General features: G+C 34.9%; 1 protein-coding gene across 1 annotated transcript in view; it reads right to left on the bottom strand.

Moving 5' to 3' along the window:
* Window positions 1–7034: 7034 nt before the first annotated feature.
* LOC131937098 (sushi, von Willebrand factor type A, EGF and pentraxin domain-containing protein 1) overlaps window positions 7035–20981 on the bottom strand; it is a 35298-nt gene continuing 21351 nt past the window's right edge. The window contains exons 10-27 of the mRNA XM_059294292.1: window positions 18572–18733; window positions 18324–18485; window positions 17802–18021; window positions 17427–17566; window positions 17138–17290; window positions 16790–16899; window positions 16305–16434; window positions 14519–14692; window positions 14155–14325; window positions 12892–13062; window positions 12496–12711; window positions 11828–12106; window positions 11032–11094; window positions 10483–10671; window positions 10084–10191; window positions 8925–9041; window positions 8629–8719; window positions 7035–7637 (exon numbers count right to left, since the gene is read on the bottom strand). Of these exons, the coding sequence (XP_059150275.1) occupies window positions 7535–7637; window positions 8629–8719; window positions 8925–9041; window positions 10084–10191; window positions 10483–10671; window positions 11032–11094; window positions 11828–12106; window positions 12496–12711; window positions 12892–13062; window positions 14155–14325; window positions 14519–14692; window positions 16305–16434; window positions 16790–16899; window positions 17138–17290; window positions 17427–17566; window positions 17802–18021; window positions 18324–18485; window positions 18572–18733 (2759 nt within the window). The 3' untranslated portion in view covers window positions 7035–7534. The remainder of the gene's footprint in view (window positions 7638–8628; window positions 8720–8924; window positions 9042–10083; window positions 10192–10482; window positions 10672–11031; window positions 11095–11827; window positions 12107–12495; window positions 12712–12891; window positions 13063–14154; window positions 14326–14518; window positions 14693–16304; window positions 16435–16789; window positions 16900–17137; window positions 17291–17426; window positions 17567–17801; window positions 18022–18323; window positions 18486–18571; window positions 18734–20981) is intronic.

Here is a 20981-nt window from a genome sequence, read left to right as displayed (position 1 = left end):
TGGAAACGATGGGCTATTATAATCATTCACTAAATCTATCAGGCTACTCATCTGGCATCCGGGCAGGGTGCAAATATGGCGCCTTGCCCCCCCCCCCCCCCCCGCAAGCCCTACTACACTAAGTTTGTTTCAATGAGCGTCATACACTATGAATATGGTTGAAAGAATCAGAAACTTCAGGCAAACCCCGGGTTCCCTTGTGAGCAGTATGGTGCCTACATTCGTTTTAAAGAGTACTCTACTATAGGGACACGGTGGCACACGACATTCGATGATTAAACCCTGCAGTGGTGTAACCGGTGGCTCCCGACGTGTGTTCTAACTCAATATTACAGAGGGTGATTAATGTACACTCATGACTTTCATACAGCAGGCCCTTGGGGGGGGGGGGGGGAGGTCTGGGCGGTAGTGTGGATAAACCCGCACCACAATAATTTTGATCCTGCGCCTGCTTTTTTATAGTTCTGCCTCTTTCATGTGTGTAATAAAATATGATATTCGTCAGGGTTAAAAAAAATGAGTGTGTTACGAAAATTCAAAGTAAAGGGCAATAATTAAACTATTCATATTTTCCTGTAATCTCTTTAATATAAACTTGAAGAACCTTACAACATATTGTCTATCTTTACATGGAACTCTAGGCTTGCTTTGACGCATGCGCCTCCGACCCCCTGTGTACAAGATACAGTTATAAAGTTGCCACGTCGTGTCTCACGTATTACGTCTATGGTGACTCCACGGACTCGAGTCTTGAATCAGCAGCAAGCTCAACGCTTCTCTGGCGTAATCCAACAGGTTTTTAAATAGTAGCAAAAACAAATAACCTTAGCCTTAAATTACAAAATAACAAGACCATAGCCCTATACGTAGGCATAGGCGAAGACGTAAACGTATACTTAGACATAGACATGGGCACTGGCCTAGACAGTGGCAGCATCATGTGACCCACAGAGTGGCAGCATCATGTGACCCACACAGTGGCAGCATCATGTGACCCCCACACTCTAGTGACTGTGTCATGTCAGCTGGTAGCCTGCTAGGACTGATGTAAATCAAATTGTGTACTTTTGTTTCTCAGCTCAGTGTACTCCCCATGCCAGCGGTCAAGACACGGCCATATCTAGCACTAATCACAAGGTAATGACCAGTTAACCTCTCTTCGGCCAGCCAACCTCTCTCCGGAATTGAAGGCACATATATTTGATTTTTTTTTCTTCAGACTTTTTAGTCAATGACACAGAAATATATAGTTTCAAATTAATCAAGTAAAGTTAAGACAAATTGTCTAGGTAATCTACCTCACTAATTAAAATACAATTACAAAATTTTAATACCTGGTATTTCAATAAGTTGACATTCTGTTCCTTTGATGTTGTAATTTGTGGAACTAAAATAAAAGTCACACACTTTGTCACACCGTCACACTGTCACACATCATCACACAACGTCACTCATCGTCACGAAACAAAATTAACATTTTGTTAACCTCCTAGAGTTCTCATATCTTTAACCAAGACCCCACTAGGGTTGTTGGCTCAAGTATCCACTCACATGACACATAGTCTAAATTCTAGATCTACTTTTATAAAACACTTTATGATATCAACATCAGCTTTTCTCCTAAGTGCCCAAAGCATAGTGGGCAGATGAAGCAGAGTTGATCTGCCTCAATGTCCTCGGCATATGTGGAGTCAGCACTATGCTCAGCACCTAACACCGGCCTAAATGATGGACTCCTGGGAGAGATGGAAATAAAAGCAGTTTCTGGAATAATCAAGAAAAAGGTGGCGTCGGATGGCTCATGTTATGCGATTGAGTCCAGATGATGTATCAGAAATGATGCTTAGCTGGACGCCTCAGTCAAGGGAAGACGTGGAGGCACACAGTAGAAAGGCAACTGACAAATGCAGGACTACCTTGAGGGATTGCCCAAAAAAATAGCCACACACCTGTACCTTACCATCACACACATGTACCTTACCATCACACATGTACCTTACCATCACACACATGTACCTTACCATCACACACATGTACCTTACCATCACACACATGTACCTTACCATCACACATGTACCTTACCATCACACACATGTACCTTACCATCACACACATGTACCTTACCATCACACACATGTACCTTACCATCACACACATGTACCTTACCATCACACACATGTACCTTACCATCACACACCTGTACCTTACCATCACACACCTGTACCTTACCATCACACACCTGTACCTTACTATCTTAAACCTGTAACTTACCATCACACACCTGTACCTTACCATCCCACACCTGTACCTTACCATCACACACATGTACCTTACCATCACACACCTGTACCTTACCATCACACACATGTACCTTACCATCACACATGTACCTTACCATCACACACATGTACCTTACCATCACACACATGTACCTTACCATCACACACATGTACCTTACCATCACACACATGTACCTTACCATCACACACATGTACCTTACCATCACACACCTGTACCTTACCATCACACACCTGTACCTTACCATCACACACATGTACCTTACTATCTTAAACCTGTAACTTACCATCACACACCTGTACCTTACCATCCCACACCTGTACCTTACCATTACACACCTGTACCTTACCATCACACACCTGTACCTTACCATCACACACCTGTACCTTACCATCACACACCTGTACCTTACCATCACACACATGTACCTTACCATCACACACCTGTACCTTACCATCACACACCTGTACCTTACCATCACACACCTGTACCTTACCATCACACACCTGTACCATCACACACCTGTACCTTACCATCACACACCTGTACCATCACACACCTGTACCTTACCATCACACACCTGTACCTTACCATCACACCCCTGTACTTAACATCACGCATCTGCACCTAAGATGTATAACACTGTGTTTTTGTGGCGTTGGTTGTGGCACTGTTTTATCTCCCACACAGGCATGCTTTGATGCTTGCAAGCTGGATGGTCTTTGTGCGGGGTTTACGTATGATGGAAGTGGTGGATGTACCCTGCATCATTACACGACTGTAGGTGTCGACACAAGTATCCAACAATCCACGCAGGCGTTCGTCCTTTGTGTTTGTAAGTATCCTATCTCAAGTCAAAGTTTCAATCAGTTTGTATTCTACGATTTGACGTATTTACTTTTTGTATCTGCCTAGATATCTGTATATATATATAAGAAGTGCAGAAGCGATTTATGTAATTTAGAAAATAACGTTTTTATATTTTTGTTTCGACTATAAGATATTTTATTATGTCTGCCAGTCGTAATTTCTGTATTTGGCAAATCCTGTAACCAAATTTTGACTCACATTTGATGCAGCAATAATCTTTTAGATTTCCAGATACATTTGTCTTCGACGACAAAGCAAGAATATCTATAATTCATCTAATTAGTTACTAATTCAGTCATTAAAACAATTAAAGCTACACGAGCTGACCCGCGACGTAGCATACGCCGTTATTTAGTTTAATTCTTATTTTTCAGTAATTCATAATTTGTGAATTCGACAGTACCAATGCTGCCACTGAAAATATTTGCTTTAAAACACTATCAGTAGGTCGGTAAGGATGATAACCCCCCCCCCCACATCCTCCTTTCCCCCAACCCCTACCTTACAACTCCCCCCCCCCCCCCCCGTGAAAGCAGCCTCCTCTTAGTTAATCTCCCCTAAGTTTAAAATCGTTTCAAACTAAATTATCTGCCCCTATTAGCCGTCACTGAACCCAGCTCTACGATTGTAAACATTTAGCGTGAACCACAGCTCACCAGACCATGTGGGGGTGGTAAGGATATGCTTAGAGAGGAAGAGGGGGACTGCTAGGCGCGCTTACAGCTTGATGTTTTGTATGGTCTCCATGAAGAGAATTATATATATATATGGATAAAATAAAAAGGGGAGATAAAAGGTCGATTACTGTTGATCGCCCGATCAGCTAGCAGACGGCGATGCTCTGTTACTCAGAATACTTAAAACATACATTAGGTTTTGAAATGCGTCTATTTATGTCTAATAAAAGTATTTCTATAGAAAGGCTAAAATCTTAGAAAAATAGAACCAAATTTTAATATCCTAAAAATATCTTTATGTAAACATATTGTAACATGTTTTGAAAATTGAAAAATATTGTTTATTTTTAACGGTGAGGCGAATATATTTCCGCTGTTCATAATGTCTAGTAGTTGGAATGTATTATCTGGTAGGATTCTAATCTACTACCTGTCGTTGATGACGTCATGCCAACTTATTTTATTGGGTTAGACAGACGAATGTGAAAAAACCGATCGTGCAGGCAGTGTATGGTGTTCACTCGTGAAACATTGAGAGCCGTCGTCTCGTTTTGAAGGAAGTCTTTTACTTCGATCAACAAATAGGGTTAGGGTAGCTCCACCCTTTTTGTGGTCTTTGGTGTGTCAACAATTTGAAGTAATTGCTCAAACAAATGTAAAAACATCACAATATTGCACTGATCTAAACTTTTAATTAATACAGCAACTTGTGTTTATGTTACAGAATATTTGGAAAGCAATAAAGTATCATCTCCAGCTAAGCTGATCATGAATTCCGAAGTCTTCAGATTTTTAAAAAGTCAAATATTCTGAGGAACACAATTTTTGAATCATTTCAGCATTACCGATGAAGAAAAGTTGCTCCCAAGAGTGTTGTTTTTTTATTGTAATAAATTATTTACTTTAACATTTTCAAAATTCTGGATTAGATTAAAATTTTGGCTTTAATTGCATGAATATTAATAAAGACTATTTTTGTCCTACTTTAGTTTATTTATATACTTTTATTTAATGTGAAATTATGCTGTATGAAAAAGCTACTCTATAAATTTAAACGTTACCTTTTCTTGTGGTGATTGAAAATTGCTCTCATTATAAAAGTTATTAAAAGAATTTATTTTAATTTTTGTAGGCCCATAAAGAAAAGAAATTCGTATGGCTAAAAACAGTTTTTACTTTTTCGTATACGAAGGCCTATAGAGCAAGAATTGTAATCGTGCAAAAAAAATCAAGATTTTTGCAAATCTCGACGTTTTACACCTCCCTGGGTCGGAAAAACATAGTTTTGTAATCTTGTCCTTATGTCTGTGTGTGTGCGTGTGTTTGTGTCTATAAACACGATAAACACGATGACTTGAGTACCGTTACAGCTGGATTGATGAAATTTCATATACAAGTATTGTATCAAATTTGTAGCTCTGTGTCATCTTTTCTGCGATTTCCAGTAACCGGAAGTGGAACTTATTCTACTTTCAAATTTTTCGAAAGCATATAACTTCTTAAGTACTATTTCAGATAGATAAATGAAATGCCACATGTAAGTAAAAGATCTAATTCTCTGCCTTCTATCAAATTTTTATTATTTCCGTTCACTGGAAGTAGTAATTTACAATATCTCCGATTTCTCAAAAATCGCATGTAAATTTATAATGTACTAATAATATTCCGCACTATTATACACATTTTGTTTGGCGTTTACTTAGTGTACAATTCTTTTTTTCTACGAGGTTCTATTTTTAAAAGTTTAAGTAATTAAAAATATATTAAAAATCATGTCTATATCCCGAGTTGCCATACAGTGCTATATAAGAATATTCCAGAAAGTTTAGGGGAGATCACTCCCGGTTAACCAATTAACGCACCGAGTGTGTCTGCAATACAGCGAAAAGATGTGTATTTTACGCAGAAGTTTAATATTTTAGATTTTGCAGATATATATATATATATATATATATATATATATATATATATATATATATATATATATATATATATATATATATATATTGAGAGACACGTGAATGTTTGCCAATGTAAGTGTTGCTATAAAATTGAGGTTCTAAACATTCTAATTGTCACACTCTGCTGAGGTCCTTTTGTGAAAGATATTTTTAAATTGTTATGGTAAATAACATTTTAGCTTTTTGTTTCAAGCATTGTGGAACCTTGATAGTTATTTTAAGTTGTAGGCCTACACCGTTGGCCATAATAATTAAGCAAGTTAAAAGTCATTAATCTCAACTTTAAAAAGTCTGGCACCTTCTAACATAAAATTCTGAAACCTTTACAAAACAACGAATTTTGTGTTGACGGTGAGTCGATTTATGTTTTTAACATTTTCTTTGAAAACTGATGTATTTTCTCATTTTAATTTAGTGGAAAAAAGTGTAAAAATGTATTTTTTTAGATCTAAAAAAAGATGAGCACTAAGAACCTGAGAACAGCCTGAGGACATACAGCCTGTCATGTTCAAGTGTAGCTGCAGTTAACATGAGGACATACAGCCTGTCCTGTTCATGTGTAGCTGCAGTTTCTCTGGTCAAGGACTTCAGGACTTAGTTACTTCCCTTAGTGTTCCCTTGTGTATCAATGTTTTAAATGTATTCAATGTCAGCAATTTGTAATTGTTTGTTATATTTTAAGGTTTAGTCTAAAATTTAGTTTTTTGAAGTAAATGTCAATGCTTTTTTTGAAGACCTGACATTCCCTGTCGAAACTACTGAGTTAAATACACATTTATATCAATATTCATTGATTAGAATTAGCTTGCCAAAACACATCCAGGGAAGTTCAATATTATTTAATTTACAAGCATGACCCAATTACTAATTTGTTCTGAATTTATAATTAATGTTTATAGTATAATGTTGTACATACGTACAATCATATAAATGTAAGGATATATATATATATATATATATATATATATATATATATATATATATATATATATATAATTGTGGCCTATACATTTATAGATTTATAGAGACAAATCCATCATCCTTTCAATGGCTAGTTAAGTCTAGACCTTGTCGCACTTTAAAAAATAACCTTATCAAATAGGCAATCAATTATAAATGACCACAATAATTAACTAAAATGTTTTGGATAAAATGAGTATTTATTTAGTTATTAAAATAAAGAAATTAGATTTTAAAATTATTTTAAACATGCGTAAAAAGAGGCTGTTTTAAATGGCCATTTCTAACTGAAATAATTTGGATGTGATTAAAACTACTGGTTTATTTAGAAAATGCAAGAAACTAACATGATTAATAACTTATAGATGTATTCAGCTATACTATAATAAAACATAGTATTTTTAATACCATCGACCCACATCTAAACTGTAAAAAAAAAAATGTTTTATTACTGTGCTAATAAATAATAGGAAATACTTCATGTGATGCAATGTTGAAATATACATTTACATAATATATTGTTTTTCTAAAAAAACAATTCATTGAAAATGTGTTTAAAGACAATTATAGATTAAACTATACTGTAAATGATTTAAATGTGTAATTATAAGCTAATCTAAATTTAAAATATTTTGGCAAATTTTTAAAATTATTTCATTAAGCAATAATTGTAACTGCTCTAAATAAATTTTTTTCAAAAACAGTGATTTTTACATTAGGATTGTAGACTGTTATATTGACAACCAATTTCTTAGTTCAACTTTTTGATTACGCAGGTTTTGTGGTAGAGATGAGCTCCACTTGACTGAGTGAAACGTTGTATGGTTGCACCTGTCTCACACGAGGCCAAATGTTTCCTCCAAATAAATATCTGTACAATAGTGAAAATAACCTCTTTAACGTGTACATTAGGAATACAAATAAGATGGATGTTTATTTAGAACTTATTCAAATGTTCAAGAATCTTATTGCAAGAGTCTCTTCATCACATCATCCATAGTGAATGTTTTAAAATGTGTCAAGGTTTTTAATCAAGCAACAGACCAACTTACTTTTTTAAAACAACATACAGTACAATCAGTTGAAGACCTACTTACTTTTTTAAAAAGATATACAGTACAATCAGTTGAAGAGCTTCTTACTTTTTTAAAAAGACTTACAGTACAATCAGTTGAAGAGCTACTTACTTTTTTAAAAAAACATACAGTACAATCAATTGAAGGCCTACTTACTTTTTTAAAATGACATACAGTACAATCAGTTGAAGACCTACTTACTTTTTTATAAAGACATACAGCACAATCAGTTGAAGACCTACTTACTTTTTTCAAACGACATACAGCACAATCAGTTGAAGACCTACTTACTTTTTTAAAAAGACATACAGTACAATCAGTTGAAGGCCTACTTACTTTTTTAAAAAGACATACAGTACAATCAGTTGAAGACCTACTTACTTTTTTAAAAAGACATACAGCACAATCAGTTGAAGATCTACTTACTTTTTTAAAAAGACATACAGTACAATCAGTTGAAGACCTACTTACTTTTTTAAAAAGACATACAGCACAATCAGTTGAAGACCTACTTACTTTTTTAAAAAGACATACAGCACAATCAGTTGAAGGCCTACTTACTTTTTTAAAAAGACATACAGCACAATCAGTTGAAGGCCTACTTACTTTTTTAAAAAGACATACAGCACAATCAGTTGAAGACCTACTTACTTTTTAAAAAAGACATACAGTATAATCAGTTGAAGTTCTACTTACTTTTTTAAAAAGACATACAGCACAATCAGTTGAAGGCCTACTTACTTTTTTAAAAAGACATACAGCACAATCAGTTGAAGGCCTACTTACTTTTTTAAAAAGACATACAGCACAATGAGAGTGACAACAAGAGCAGTCAATCCTAAAGCAAGTCCTACAGCCAAACCAATGTTTGTTGGATCTAAAAATAGAAAAGAAAAATATTTATATAATACTTTTTTTATAAAGCCCACCTTTCACTTTAAAATAAATAACTTTTTTTATATTTTCAAACTGTTTTTCTTTTAACAAATGATAAAAGTATTTGAATTTAAAAATACATTTTGTATATCATACAGTCGATTTTTAAAATATTTTTCAAATAATGCAAGAGCGAATGATCTCACCTTGAGAAGCTGGGTCCTCACATTTGTCCCAGTACCCCAGGTCCATGGGGTAGTAACTGCAGGGGTTGCTGATGCACTGTTTGACAGACTGAGCTCCCTTACCTACAGTTGATCTACCTACATACATACATACATACAATTAACTTCTAATAGATAATTTTAACTAAAGAATTGCTTCTGTAGAGATAGATCTTACAAAACCAAAAATTGTAGATATTTTTAAACTTTGTTCAAACGTCTAATGAGATTAAAAGAGGTCAGAGACAAAGAATCACAACACCCAGCTCTTGAACTTGGCTGTACAAACCTAAGGGAGCAATTTCAAACAAAACTCAGCACAGGGGGGGGGTATGGCTAAGGCTGGAGTTTGGTCAGTATTAAAGTTGTGTAATAGCAATTACTGTGTAATACCAATTATTGTGTAATACCAATTATTGTGTAATACCAATTATTGTGTAATACCAATTATTGTGTAATACCAATTATTGTGTAATACCAATTATTGTGTAATACCAATTATTGTTTAATACCAATTATTGTGTAATACCAATTATTGTGTAATACTAATTATTGTGTAATACCAATTAATGGACATAAATATTTCAAAATCTTTAATAGCAAGCTTTTAAATGCAAAAGAAATAAAATATAACCATACATTTTCTTTATAAAAAAAAACTTGTGTGTCAGTTGTGAAATGGATTCAGTGTATTTCTTTCAACTAATGTTGGATCAGCAGACAAGGGAAGTAAATTTTATTTTACTATTTATGGTTGTCTTGAGGAGGGATAGGTTAGAGTTATGTTGCATGACATCACAACTTCCAACAGCTGAAGTTATATTGGTTTGGATAATGGACAAAAAACTGGGCAAAATCTTTTTGGTAAGAAAATACAATATGGGGATGGGTTTGACAGACCTTGCGTAAACCTACAAGAAACGTTACCAGACTGGCATTAGATTGGAATCCCCAAGAAAAGAGGAAAGTAGGTAGGCCAAATAAACTTGAATAAAATCAGCTGTCAGTGGAGCAGAAGCAGCCGGAATGTCGTGGACCCAACTTGGAGGAATCGTCAAGAATTCCGTACATTGGAGAGGGTGTGAATGCATGCACAAGAATGATGATAATGAATGGCAATGTATTGTGTCTAATCTCTCACCTTCAGGGCAATCCATGCATGATGTCTGTTTCTCTTTGTCCTGATACTGACCTACCTCACACAGCTTGCAACTGCCATCTTGCTCATAGGACCCAGGGGGGCAGTATGCTAAAAGAGTGAGAATATGTTAACACGCTGACATTAAATACTTGGAAATTTTACTTCTTAAAACATATTACTGGAAAGCATTCTAAAAGAAGGTATCATTTGGCCCTTTTAATCTATCAAAAATCTATAACTAGCGTAACTAGCTTGATCCTTCCAATCATGTTCTTTAACTCTAACATAACAAAATGTTTATAACTAACATGATAGTGCTATAAATGTTATCTAACAATACTTCTATAACCCTATCTGAACATGCTAGTTCTGTAACATACACACACACACACAACGTACCACACAGCCCAAACATGACCTGAGACCCAGGTACACACTCCTCATACACCAACACAGTTGGTGGCAGGATAGCATTGTACTCCTGACCATTAAGGTAAACCTTGAAAATTTTAGCACTGTTATTATAGAGTGTCTGTGCCACAGTCTCAAACTCTACAATCCTGCTCCATACAAGCTTCATTTCTGTATCTAAAATTAGTATAGACATATATATATATAAATATTTATATATGTATATATATATATATATATATATATATATATATATATATATATATATATATATATATATATATATTTATATGTATATATATATATATATATATATATATATATATATATATATATATATATATATATATAGAGAGAGAGAGAGAGAGAGAGAGAGAGAGAGAGAGAGAGAGAGAGAGAGAGAGAGAGATACATATATAAAGATCTGATTAAAAAGTATAAAACCTTTATTTTGATAGTTATCAACGTAGGCTATGTGTTCACCAGCCACTTCCATATGTAGATGTCTAGCATACGTAAAATAAAACATGCACTGACCTGTAGCAGTAACAGAGTCAACATATGGGGTTGTCACATTGACAGTTATCACAACTTTGACATCTGTGGACAAGAAACTTTCTTGTCATGACATCTTAGACACCTTTACCATTTAACACAATTATTTTTTTAAAGGTGTCCAATTGTAAACTAAGTCTATTTTAGCCTACATATTTAAAAAAAAACAAGCCACACAAATTCTGATATATACTTCAGCTGTAAAGAAATATTTGATCCTGCACTATAACAACTCATGTAAACAGTACTTTAGATCATTGAATTTTGTAATGACCAGCAAGTGTTTTGTATACATTTTCTAAATTGTATTTTAATGCTTGGTCTAGCCATCTAACCAGTCAAACATTATTATTTATATCTGTTCATTTCTGTGACTATTTGAATTTGACTATCACAACATTGTTTTGGTGGCCAAGATGCCAATGAGTTTTCATCATTACTCTAGCTCCTGCAACTGATGTTAGTTTGTAGGCTAATTTGTTTCTCAAAGTTAATCTAAAGCCCATCTAATACCAGCATAGAACTCAATATTGGCAAGTGTTGATGGAAGCAGTAATTAAAGCAGTGAAACCAGTCAACTAAATAGTGCAACCAATGAGATCTAAATAGTGAAACCAATGATATCAAATTCCTCAAAGACAACACAACAAAAATGGGTTTGCTATTAACAACACACTTACCATAAATGACAGAAGTCTATCATGATCAACTATTTGTCTTTGTTAAATAATAGAGTTAAAAAAATTAAAATTTAATTATTTCTAATGACTACACTCACACGTCTCCCTTTTGTCCCTCGTGTCCCTTTTGTCCCTCGTGTCCCTTTTGTCCCTCGTGTCCCTTTTGTCTCTCGTGTCCCTTTTGTCCCTCGTGTCCCTTTTCTCCCGTGGTGCTGACCTGGAGACCTCTACAGCGGTGGTGCAAGTGGTGCATGAATCTGCTAGCTGTGTCTGTGTGTTTGAGTCGACCTGTTCTTGTAGAGACTCTGTGTCCTCGACTGGGTACTCAACATATGCCGACTCAAGCTGAATGCTTCTCTCAGCCACTGGCTCGGAACCTTTTCATTAGAAAATAATTCTGTAAAGACGACTTTAATAACTCAACCATTTTGTGCTCAAGAACCCCTCGATATCCATCTGTAACAGTTATCCCATTTAACTGCACATGACCTATTAAAACCATGCTATTTCTCACTATCCACCTGGTTGCCTTGGTCAAATACTAGGTGAGGCATGAGATTTAAAAGTACTATTTGTATAGGGGTAAAAATAAAGTTATGGTAATAAAATAAATTGTATTCAATGTATTGGTTACACAAGTGTATTCAATGTATTGATTACACAATTACACACGTGTATTCAATGTATTGATTACACAATTACACACGTGTATTCAATGTATTGGTTACACAATTACACTCGTGTATTCAATGTGTTGGGTACTCACCTGTACAGTCAGGTAGAAGCCCCAGGGGGTTGTCTTTAGTCACGTGAGACCAGGTATAGTTGCTGAATCTTCCACAACTGTACTTGATGTCCTTGTCTGTCATATAGCCTGGCTTGCACACAATAGAGCATACAAGCATGTCTGTCATGTTCTCAAAGGTACAGATAATATCATCAATGTTTTCACCATTCCTACTCAGTTGTGATTTAGTGCATTCTGGAGAGAAAAAATAAAAACACAAAACATATTTGAGCTCGTATACATATATATATATATATATATATATATATATATATATATATATATATATATATATATATATATATCAGAGGAGCCTGACATTGAACATGTAGAACAGCCTGACCTGTCCATGTGGAGTTGGCTGGTTAGATTTACCTGGACACGATTTAGTGCCACATTCTCGTGTATCAGATAAACTGTTAACGCAGTTGGCACCGCCATATTGAGGAACAGGAAAGTTACAGAGTCGAGTTCTCTGTTGTTTTCCCGCGCCACACGTTTGGCTGCATTCCGACCAGTTGGACCATTCGCTGAGTCCCCCGTCAACTGAAATAAAAACATGAATTTCTTCAAATGTCCTACACTGATTGGAAATAAAATACTTTAAAATCTTTTAAAAAAACCACGTTTTTCTTGTGGACTAAAAAGTAGAAAATAAATTTTCATACATTTGATGACAAAAAACGTGGGTACGTTCACCATCTAATTTCCCGACCCATCTGCCCGACCCACGTTTTTTGTCATCAAATGTATGAAAATTTATTTTCTACTTTTTAGTCCACAAGAAAAACGTGGTTTTTTTTAAAGTTTTTTTAAGTATTTTATTTTCTCCTTTTTAGTCCGTTACTACACATGAAAAACGTGGTTTTTAAAAAAGTTTTTTATATAGTTTATTTTCTACTTTATCTAATGACTTGATTAAGTATGAATTGACTAAGTGTTTATAAATACACGGACTAAAAATATTGAGCGACCAGGATTCGAACCTGGGTTGTCGCGGCCACAACGCGAAGTACTAACCACTATACGATCACGGCCAGCGCGCTCACATCGATTGGGGCCGAAGTAACTGTGTCAATAGGCCTCCAGTCTTGTCGGTATCTTTAGAAATCATGTCCTCAATTTTATGGTCCTTGGGGCGTAATTAAATTAAGCTAATTACGGTCTCTAATTGCTAGTTTTTATGATTGCATCTGAAATTGTTAGAAGAAAGTAGCCTGTATGCCAAATTTCAGATCTCTAGAGCAATCAGAAGTGGGCTAATTTTCGATGTCAATTTTAACAACAAACAAATCCATCCACAAACGCGAAGCTGAGTTAAGAAAAACGTGTTAAAAAACGTGTTAAAATTGGAAGTTTTAGACCTTATGTAAAATATTTAAGGTTTTATTTTTAATTAATTGATTCATAACTCATTAATATCAATGTTAATTGAATAATTCATAGCTCTCGTGTAAAACACATGGGGTAAAGTGTTATCAGTTGACCAGTTACAGTCAGTTATTATCTCCCTTTGAATTATCTCAGTTCCAAATTATGGCCCTACATTTGCATCTCAAAAGCTTATATCTTTTAGTTTCACACATCAACTAGATAGAAGCAAGCAAAAGACGTCGTGTATTTTAGAGTTATCCTTACTTGGGCAGGGGTTGAGCTGGTCACATGATTGAAACATCTGTAGGGCACCATCACACTCTGCCCCGCCATATTGGGCTGGTGGGCTGTCACACTTCCGCTCGCGATGGGCTGTTCCCACACCACAGGTGACAGGACAGCTCCAATCTGACCAAGGACTCAGCCCGCCATCAACTGATTTGTTATTTTTTTAAATTTTAAACTGCTAAACATTGTAACACTTGAGCTACTATAGTTTAAAAAAAAAATTATCAAACTGTTTGGTTGAAATAAATTTGGACATTGTGTTTTTGACAGTAAAAGCTAATTATGTAGTTAATTTGAAAAGTTTGAGCTAACAAATTCCTGAGCCAAACATGTAACCAACCTGGGCATGGTTTTGGAGAGCAATCCATTGTGTCTGTAGCCAGACCTGCACAAGGTGCCCCATTCTTACTGGGGCTAGGGTTGCTGCAGCTACGGTTTCTTCTTAATCTGCCCACTTCATCGCATTGGGTTGGACAATAGTCTGCCGTGTACCATTCACTCCAACCACCATTTACTGTTTGATATCATCTCAAATATATTATTAGATCACACACACACACACACACACACACACACATCAATGAATGATGTATGTGCTACCAGCATTAGGGGATAGGCTCCAGAAAAAAAAATGGGGGAAAAACTTTTTAATTAATAAGCCTTTTTCATTTATTTGTGTATGTATAAGAGAGGGAACTTAAGGGACTCTTCTGAAAATATGGTTTCCATGGAAACGGCGGCCATCTTGGAAAAAACTACCTTTTGTGGAGTTCTAAAATTTCCTAAAGTAACATATAAACCGCCCATATAATCATTGATCCTTCTTGTACTAACACAAATAGAGTCAGCTGGCTACTTTTGGTAACCAAAAAACAGCTAGAAATATTTTTTTTCAAATTTTCAAAAAAAAAATTATGTTGAAATTCCATTGAATTTAGCATTAACTTCAATGGAATTTCGGCACACCAAATTTTGAAAATTAAAAAAACATTTTTTAGAGTGATTTCTTTTACAAAAACTAGCCAGCTGACTCTATTGATGTTAGTACATGGAGGATCAATGGTTATATAACCGTAATATATATTAGTTTATGAAATTTTAGAATTCCAGAAAAGTATGTTTTTTTCAATATGGCTGCCGTTGCCATGGCAACCATATTTTCAGAAGAGTACCTGATGCATGAACATAATTTCCTTTAAGTACCCTAACTTAGATATACACAAATCAATAAAAGGTTTTAACTAAGAAGTTGGTTTTTTTCTGGAGCCTACTGTTTCATGAATGTACTCCACTTGAGTTGTACCCTTTAGTTTTCAGTGTTGTCACTGAGTGACATTGTGCATAGCATCTTAAAAATCCATGTGAAGTATGGCATTTATAAGTAAGTATATTTATCTTGAAATCATCAGCGGCGTAGCCTGGAAGTGGTCATGGGAAGGGTTCAGACATTTTTCCTCATGTATAAAATTATATATATATATATATATATATATATATATATATATATATATATATATATATATATATATATATATATATATATATATATATATATATATATATATATATATATATATATATATATATGAGTGTGTATATATATATATATATATATATATATATATATATATATATATATATATATATATATATATATATTTATATATATATATATGTATATATATATGTTTTTTTATTTATTTATAGTACATATATATATATATATATATATATATTTATAGGGGTAGGGGTCCATGGTAGGGGTTATAACCCCCCGCTCCAACCCACCACCCCCCCCCTGCCTACGCCACTGAGCACCATAATATAAAATATTGGAATTATCTTGTAAACACCATGTGAAGTATGACACTTATTTTGTAAGTGACATATAAAGTATGGCACTTATCTTCTAAGCACCATAATATACAATATTGGAATTATCTTGTAAACACCTTGTGAAGTATGACAATTATCTTGAAGGTGACATAAAAATTATGACACATATCTTCTAAGCACCATATACAAATATGGCACTTATCATCTTATAAACACAAACTCTGGCATTTTACCGCAATAATTTCTTAAAAGTACCTTTGATCATCAACATTGCATCAGTAGCAGTTTACCTTTATATAGCGTACACAGAGCTCCAGAATAAGTCGGACTGCACACACATGTGTAGTTCCCAAACTCGGGGGTGGGGGTACACTTTCCTCCATTGGCACACTTGTGTCCCTGACACAAATCTGTCACGTTCTGAAAATATTTGAAATTTATTTGTAACATTTCTCTTGTTAGTTTTAATGAATCATTTGACAGATCAAATCACTATTTCTACATTCTAGACAGCCAAAGGGGCAATGATGTATATCTTTGTGACAATTTTGTTGCTCATTTTGATGAATTTGTTTTCAATTAGGACACAAAATATGCCGAGTTATAACACAACGCTAACACAACTTACGGAGTATTAATAATAATTTCTTGAAACTTAAAGAATTATTTACATAGCAAATACATTCTAAGTTGAGGAGGGGGTGGCTACAAGCAGCTATTTTTAAACAGACAGACTCATCCAATTAGATGTTTAGAAATGAGGGTGCTGACGTACCTGACAATTTTTCCCAAACCAGTTTTGCTCACATGTGCAGAAGTAGCCGTCCTGTGTGTCGGTACACACTCCGTGCTCGCCACACGGACTAGAGGCACAGCCATCTTTTGCTGCTCAAAGGTTGGTGAACTTTCTCATTAGTAAAGTTTTATATTGTGTTCAAATGTGTAATTATAGCTGGCCTACTGTCAAATTATTTGAACATTAAATAGTGGACACACTCAACTACCTTTGATTGGTCTTATTTAAAGTGTATTGATTGATTTAATCAAATTATTTAATTGAATTTATGCTTATATTGTAAAAACTTGGCTTTACTGATTTCATTATAGAAGTAAAATAGCTAACCATCACACGAGCTAGGGTTTACCAGTGACGTCATCAGGTAATTAGCCACAAGAATGTTTCCATCCAGCTTCCAGTTGCAGGTAGTGCTGAATGTTTGTATTTCTTCATCCGTCAAGATTGAATTAGAAACCTGCAACTCACTGATAGTGAGTTCTAGAAGAAATATTTCTATAAGAAAAAGTTTTCCTTTGGTAAACAAACAAAATCTTTGAGCTTCAAAAGCTTACCTTGTTAGGTTTCCATAAAAAAATCCTAGAAAATGTAACAAGCAGTAACATGCCGTGTTTACCTGGTATATCGTCTGATGAATAAAAGACAATGCTGCCTACAAGTCCAGCATTGGGGATAGACGTTTGGAATTCCAAGTTTCCGTCTAGATAAAAGCTGAGAAGACTGGAAGCTTTTACCACAGCAATGTGATACCATTGTCTGTAGAGAGAAACTTTAAGCAAGACTCAAAAAGCATAAGAAAATGTCAAGAAAAATCATGAAACCATTTTTAAATTAAGAATAAGCAAGAAATATCACATAAAAAAATAAAAAATATCAAGTAAGGCCAAGAAACTTAATAAAAACATTGAAGTATGAAACTTTTGGAAATAATGTTGTTGTTTTTTATGTAGAACTTAAATAAATATGAAAATATTAATTAGGACCTAGTTACTTTTTATTTTGACTGTAGAAGGCTGAGTATTGTGAAATGTAAATACTAAACCAGCCCCCAACCAGTGAAGCTGCTTTTGAGTCAGGTGTGAGGGAGAGTCTTGTTTGGGTTGAGGTTAGGTCTGATGGCATGTTGATCCTCATCAGGAGAGTCAGGTTGTAGGCTGAAGCTGTATTGGCATCCAGCAACTGGGATCCGTTTCTCAGGTTCATGTGGTAGACTGAGCAAAGAGATGTGGATGACAACTTCAGCTCGCATTGAATGGTTTTTATTTTAATTTTAAACCTTAAATGAGTGTAGCTATTCATATCTAGACTATCTTGATGTAGTGGGGAGGGAACCATGTTGATGTAGTGGGGAGGGGAGGGGACCATGTTGATGTAGTGGGGAGGGGAGGGGACCATGTTGATGTAGTGGGGAGGGGACCATGTTGATGTAGTGTGGAGGGGACCATGTTGATGTAGTGGGGAGGGGACCATGATGATGTAATGGAGAGAACAATTAAAATTTAACTTGTCTTACAGGCACAACTTTCGGCAGAAGTGGAGCCTTTGCCTGTTGTTGACATCCCATAGGGACATACAACACAGGACCTTTGGTTTTGTTTATTCTGGTAGCTTCCTCTAGCACATCGGTCGCAGGGCTCTAGTCCAGACTTGGAGGATGTGCCAGCACTACAGTACCCTGTTGTATTTAGGGATCAAAGCATTCATTTAGCCACTTAAAATAGACTCTCAATCTACGCAACAAGTAACAACAAATGTACTCACTGAGGCACTGATTACTCGCCGTGGCACCTTCAGTTAGAGTGCTGAAGCCGGCAGCACATCCAAAGCACTTGGTTCCTTCCGCCAGAGATTGGTAGCTCCCAATCGGGCAAGCTGCACACGTCTTTGTATCCCTTCTATAGACATAGCCTTTCCCACAGCCAACTGTTTTAACAAGCAATAATTAAGACGACGGTTCAAAGTTAGTATAGTGGCATATCACACATTGGCGTCACACTTTTGTAGCTCATGTGGCTGATTTTTATATCTATAAACAGTGGCGTAACTAGAAAAAAAGGGCCACCCCGCAAAAAAAATTTCTGCCCCCCCCCCATATGTATATATATATATATATATATATATATATATATATATATATATATATATATATATATATATATATATATATATATATATATATATACATATACATACATATATATACAAACACAGAATACAAACATTGGATAGTCATTTCTGGCCTGTTCGGGTTTTGAAAAAACAGTTGTTTTTTTTTCAATTTAAACAAATTACAACATGTCATGTGTGTGAGTGCATAAGTCTGTTTTGAATTTTTTAAATTTTCTTTTAGATTTAGAACTCGTTTATTCAATGTGTTTGCTGTAATACTGCCTACTCTCTAGCCTAGTCCATAGCCGGTTAAAAGAATAAAAAGTGTGAAAGCTTTGTAATGGTTTCTCGTTTTATGTTTATTTTTTTATTTTTTTTTTTACTTCCTCGTATATACGAAGTATAGAAAAAGTCTTGTAATCGTGCAAAAAAAAACCCGAGATTTTTTACAAATCTGGACGTTTTACACCTCACTGATACGGAAAAACATAATTTTGCAATCTTGTCCGTATGTCTGTGTGTGTGTAAGCACGATAACTTGAGTACCATTACAGCTAGGTTAATGAGATTTTATATATAGGTATTTTATCAAAATCGTAGTTCTGACTCAACTTTTGACCGATTGCCGATTACCGGAAGTGGTACTTTTTCTACTTTGAATTTTTCAAAAGCCTATAACTTGAGTACTATTTCAGATAGATAAATGAAATTTCACATGTAAGTAAAAAATCTAATTCTCTACCTTCTATCAAATTTTGAGTAATTTCCGTTGACCGGAAGTACTAATTTACGCTATTTCCGATTTCTCAAAAAACGCATGTAAATTTATAAAGTACTAATAATATTGCGCACTATTATCCACATTTTGTTTCGGCGTTCGCTTGGTGCGCAATTTTTTTTTTCTATGAGATTCTATTCTATTTTTAAAAGTTTAAGTAATTAAAAATCATGTCTATATTCCGAGTTGCCATCCCACGTAGTGTTTATTAGGATATTCGAGAAAGTTTAGGGGAGATCACTCCCGGTTTATTGTGTTTGTATTATTTGTTTAAATATATTTTCTTTTTTTGCTATGTCAATCTTTAGTATGTATTTTTTTAATTATAATTAAGCGAAGTAATTGCTTTATAATTTGTTTAGTAGAAATATATTAAAAGGAGCTTATGAGCAGCCCTATTTAACAATTGAAAAAAAGGAAATAAGTCATAAGTGTTTTGAACGTTTGCCTATCTTTTACACTACAGCTCAGGCATATAGATTCTACATTTTTTTTTACGCAACAGCATGTGTTAGCTACTGTATAACATCACTACTGCAGTAGATCTGTTTTTTATTTAGAAAAGCTTTTACCGTCAAGTAAAAAATGTAAGAAAATGATTTTTTTTACTATAAAAATTTATAATGGTCGGCTATAGGCCCCTAAATGGCGTGCCCTCATCCCCCCCCCCCCGCATTGCGGGGTCTGGCGGCCCTGTAGTTCCGCCCCTGTCTATAAAATCAAGGTTGATTCTGTCTGTCAATCACATCGGATATTTGCTGGCAAGTGCAGAAGTAATTTCTTATCAAAGTGGGCTATGTAATTAAAATTCCACGGGACAACTTTAGCCATCTCATTAATCTCGTTGAAAATGACCAAAAACTGACTTCGACTTGCCGAGACCTGATGTAAAACATATTTGGTAAAAAGTCGGAACCTGGAAAGGCCTAATGATGTTTACATATCAGATAAAACTAACTTCAAATCACAAAAGAACAAATGCCAAGAGCTCCTGGACTCTGGGAATAAAGTTATAATTCACGGTTTAGGTAAAGCTGTCAATAGAGCCATTAACTTGGCCCTGCAGCTCAAATCAAAAGGACTAGGCACAGTACAAGTGTGTGTTCAGTCATGCACAGTTGACCTTGTAGATGATTTTATTCCAGAATCTGACGACAGAGACATGAAAACTTCTATCAGAAGCAACTCAGCCATCCATATTCGTGTTTACAGGTCTAATGATCTCAACCAAAGCAAGTGGATCCCCTATTAGCAGTTACAGACCATCTATATTCGTGTTTACAG

This window comes from Physella acuta, unplaced genomic scaffold (genome assembly GCF_028476545.2).
Source record: "Physella acuta isolate Inbredline_101_S28 unplaced genomic scaffold, ASM2847654v3 ptg000200l, whole genome shotgun sequence".
Taxonomy (NCBI): Eukaryota; Metazoa; Mollusca; class Gastropoda; family Physidae; genus Physella; species Physella acuta.
The sequence above is the reverse complement of the archived record's forward strand: the minus strand, read 5'-3'. Positions and strand labels throughout refer to the sequence as shown.